This window comes from Vollenhovia emeryi, unplaced genomic scaffold, assembly GCF_000949405.1.
Source record: "Vollenhovia emeryi isolate VEMERY1.0 unplaced genomic scaffold, V.emery_V1.0 DF941681.1, whole genome shotgun sequence".
NCBI classification, from domain to species: Eukaryota; Metazoa; Arthropoda; class Insecta; order Hymenoptera; family Formicidae; genus Vollenhovia; species Vollenhovia emeryi.
In genome coordinates, this window is record NW_011964685.1 from 1 (window position 1) to 4,809 (window position 4,809).

At 44.2% G+C, this 4,809-nt stretch overlaps 1 protein-coding gene across 1 annotated transcript; it reads left to right on the forward strand.

The window, feature by feature from the left end:
- Positions 1–2,568: 2,568 nt before the first annotated feature.
- LOC105570859 lies at positions 2,569–3,711 on the forward strand. Its single transcript, XM_012028309.1, has one exon. The coding sequence runs from the start codon at positions 2,569–2,571 to the stop codon at positions 3,709–3,711; it is 1,143 nt and encodes a 380-aa protein (XP_011883699.1).
- The last annotated feature ends 1,098 nt before the right edge of the window (positions 3,712–4,809 follow it).

Consider the following 4,809-nt stretch of genomic DNA (forward strand, 5'->3'; position numbering starts at 1 on the left):
TACACGATCGCGCGGATACTAGTCGGTAGCATCGTACCATGCTTGCGTTTCTCGGTGTTATCCCCTCCCATCGACCGTAATCTGTCGTCGTAATTCCTAACGCGTATCGTCAACGGCTGTCGCACAAAATTCATTTCTCACACTGAAAGGGGGAGGGAAATCGTGCGTCTATTTATAGGCGCGTGAAACCGCTCGGTAGACGACACCTATTTAACCAGGCGCGACACAACGAATCGCTCAGTCATGTTTCTGCTTTTGTTGAATAACAGTGACATATACGATTTAACAGCAGAACAGTTGAAGTATATACCAAAGGTCATTCTATTGCAAGAATTTTATAATTGCATAGATCATGTGTGGGATAGACTTCCCGACCATATCAAGACAGATTCGGAAGTTGTGCAGTATCGTCGTTGTCTGGAGCATTACAATCTACCGTCTCAGCAGACGCACATCGACGGTCCACCGCCGTTGATAAAAAATTGCAGCGAATGTCAATTGACGCAACAGCGGTAAAACGTGGCGGCAGTCTGTTGAATCGTGCAATAAACGCGCTTCCTTTCGAGCTGCATATCCCTGGTTATCAGTTTTGCGGCCCGGGCACTCGTCTGGAAGAACGATTGGCGAGAGGAGATCGAGGGATAAATCTATTGGACGCGGCGTGCCGCGAACACGATATTGCGTATTCCCGCAGTAAAGAACTCGCCGAGAGACACGTGGCGGACAAGATACTCGCCGAGAGAGCACGGAAACGCATTACCGCTAGAGATTCAACGCTTGGAGAGAGAGCTGCCGCTACAGCTGTTTGGGCGGCTATGAAGGCCAAAACAAAACTCGGTATGGGTTTGAATACAAAGAAGAAGAAGAAAAGAGCAACAAAGAAGCGAATTCTTCCGGTAGCGAAACGCGGTGGTTTCTTGCCAATTCTACCGATGCTGGGTGTGCTCGGATCCATGATTGGCGGAGCAGCCGGTGTGGCGAAGGCGGTGAACGATGCCAAAGCTGCGCAACGCCAGCTCGAGGAGCTGCAACGTCACAATCACGCGATGGAAGGTCGCGGAGTGTATCTCGCTCCATACAAACGTGGACAAGGTGTAACGAAACAGGGAAGGAAAAAAAAACCGTCAAAAAAACATTAAAAATGCCTACGGGTGTAACGACGAACGTGCAATTGGACCAACTGGCAAGACGAATGCGTATACGACACTTTAGAGGTGTCTTTATGCGAAATGCATTACCGATAAGCGGTGTACATCGAAATGAGAGCGGTATCGTCAATCTGGACAACGCGACAGGCTCCGGCACTCACTGGGTAGCGTACGCGAAGAGGGGAAACCGTGTGATATATTTCGATAGTTTTGGTAATCTCCGACCGCCTAAAGAACTGGTGTGGTATTTCGGGGATGGTGTGACGATAGAGTACAATCGAACGTCTCATCAGACCTACGATCAGAGCATCTGCGGACAGCTGAGTCTACGGTTTCTCCAAACGGTTGACGACAGATTCACACAGATTTAAAGTCTGGCGAGACGTCACGAGGATTCAGTACACGCTGAGCGGTATTTCATCCACCATGTCGCTAACACTCACGCTAACCGGGAGGAGTGGAGTCCTCGCAGTAAACTACTTCCCCGCCATAGATTTGAGTGATGGTGATTACGAGCTCGGTTTAATGAATTTTTCAACTTACAACACGATATCGAATGTGAATGCTTCGAATAATAAATTTTACTTCGGCAAAGATGACACGGAAATTACGATTCCCGAAGGATCCTACGAACTGCAAGCGATAAATGAGTTTTTGAAGCGTGCACTTTCACGGAAACGTATACGTCGGTTCATAGCTAATGGCATAGCTAATGACATAGATAATGACATAGCTAATGACACAGTTAATGACACAGCTAATGACGATGGTGAAAAACGCAGCGACGACGTCGACGATGGCGATGTCGATGAATACCCGATTGTGCTGCGCGCTAATTACAATACGATGAGGAGTGAAATTATAAGCGCCTTCAGAATAAACTTTAGCAAGCCCAACAACATTGGATCACTTCTGGGATTTTCATCGACGCGTATACTACAACCACGAAAGTGGCATGAATCAGACCTGCCGATCAACATTACCAACGTGAACATTATCCGCGTAGAGTGCAACGTGACCGCGGGTGCGTACAGCAACAGCAGACCCGTACACACGATACATGAATTTTCACCGAGCGTGCCACCGGGATATAAGATATCGGAAACGCCGACGCAGATCATTTACCTGCCAGTCATCGCGCGGAGCATTACTGATTTAACGATACGCGTTGTGGACCAGAACGGCCGACTGCTCGACTTTCGCGGAGAAGAGATCACTGTCAGATTGCACATACGTCGGAGACGACGATAACGCGTGCGAGTGTACATGAGATGCTCGTACTGAACGGATCGGAGCAGATCGTGAGACCAGTGGCGTCAACTTTCGATAATATCAAGTCGTCCGATTGCAGTAGGAAAAAGAAACTCAGCGCGGCGAACGTGGAATTTTTAAAATCATTGGGATTCGCGGTGCGCAAACAATGATTGACATCCTCAACATCGGGGAGGAGCCAGTCTTCGACGATCGCATCGTCAAGATTGAAACTCACTCGTACAATCCGTTTGCCAACACAACATTTGGATACAGCGACGAGATAAGAATACCTATACAACAACAGGATCTCTATACGTTGCCGCATGAAAGTTTCCTGTACATCGAGGGAAAACTAACTACTGCCAAACAAATCCCTGAGTCCGATGTCGTACTGGGAAATAATTGCGTCGCGTTCATGTTCGATGAGATTCGATATGAACTTGACGGTGTGGAGATTGATCGTACCAGAAACGTTGGAATAACCAGCACGCTCAAAAACTACGTTTCGGCATCAGTCGATAAAATGGCGACTCTGAAGAATGCTGGCTGGGATGAGGCGTTCAATGGGAAGGGAGATTTCAATTTTTGCGTACCGCTCAACATGCTATTGGGATTCTGTGAAGATTACAAACGCGTGGTAATTAACGCTCGTCACGAATTGATTTTAATACGATCGCGCAACGACACCAATTGTCTGTTTGGAGCTGTAACACTGGAGCCACAGCTTGAAATATTCAAGATACAGTGGCGAATGCCGCATGTGTTGTTAAACGAGGTGAACAAGCTATCGATGCTGCGTACTTTGGAAAGTGGACGATACCTCAATATGTGTTTTCGTTCATGGGATCTCTATGAGTTTCCGCTATTGCAGCAGACGACTAAACATTCTTGGGCTATTAAAACAGCTACTCAGCTCGAGAAGCCGCGATATGTTATCTTCGTTCTGCAAACAGGTCGGAAGAATATAATGTCTGAGAATGCGTGTAAATTCAGTCATTGTAAATTGAGCAATGTAAAACTCTATCTGAACTCGGACTGTTATCCATACGATGATATGAATCTGGATTTCGATAAAAACAAATGGTCGAGTTTGTATGATGTGTTTTTACGATTCCGGAAGAGCTATTACGGAAACGATGATCTTGCGCCAGGTCTCACTGCATACAAATTTCTAGAATATGGTCCGTTTGTGGTCATCGATTGTTCTCGACAAAACGAATCGGTCAAGAGCGCGACCGTGGACGTGAGATTGGAATTTGAGTGTAAAGAGAATGTATCGAATAATACCACTGCGTACTGTCTTACCTAAAAAACTTACCTTTTTAAAAAAAGGTAAAAAAAAGCACCAAGTATAAGCTCCAACGGCCGAATATATTTTGTTACTCTATCTTTTTTGCATCTCTACAAAAATATCTTCACTACAAAACTATCTTCTCTACAAAAGTAATGATATCATCAAATGGCACCAACTAAACTAAATAGTTTTAAACGTGGTGGGGCGATGATTGGAGTGGGGGCATGCTCGCCGGCTGGGCGTCCGCGGACGCCCGTTGCCCGCGATTTAGACAATCCAAAAATACCTTTTAAAAAATATTGTCTCTACAAAAATCTTCTCTACAAAAGTATCTTCTCCACAAAAGTAATGATATCATCAACAAATTACGCCAAATATAACAATGGATATTTATATATGTATAACGCGTATCTTTCTTCTACCGTAACCATTCTGTAAATACATCTCATTCGGCCAATAACGTATCGACAGCACCGATGAAAAGAATAGCAACTGTTTAGAAATTTAGAAACTCTGTATCTATTCAGGCGAATTAAGGCTTGTGTCCATGATGCTTTTTCAACAAATGAAACATGGAAACTAGTGGATAGGCCAAAGAATAAAAAGGTTATCGATGTAAAATGGATCTTTAAAAAGAAAGATGAAAATGTATACAAAGCCAGATTAGTAGTAAGGGGCTATCAGCAGAGAGATCGCGTAGAAAACGTTTATTCACCAGTTGTCAAGATGTTAACTCTAAAAATATTATTATCATATTGCTGTGAGATAGGCCTGACAATAGAGCAAATGGATGTAGAAACAGCCTTCTTGAACGGCCAAATTATATCTGAAGTGTACGTAAACCAGCCAGAAGGTTATGATCAAGGTAATGATAAAGTTCTGCTTCTGCTGAGAGCTCTATACGGTTTGGCTGAGAGTCCGAGGTCGTGGTACGAATGTTTTAATGAATTCATGTGTGAAATGGGTTTTGAGCGAAGCGATTACGACTACTGTTTGTACATATATTACAATAGTGAAGAGCCAATTTATGTATTACTGTTTGTCGACGATATGCTGATATGCTGTAAAAATAAGGACAAGATAAGATATATAAAACAAAAGTTGTCAAATCGG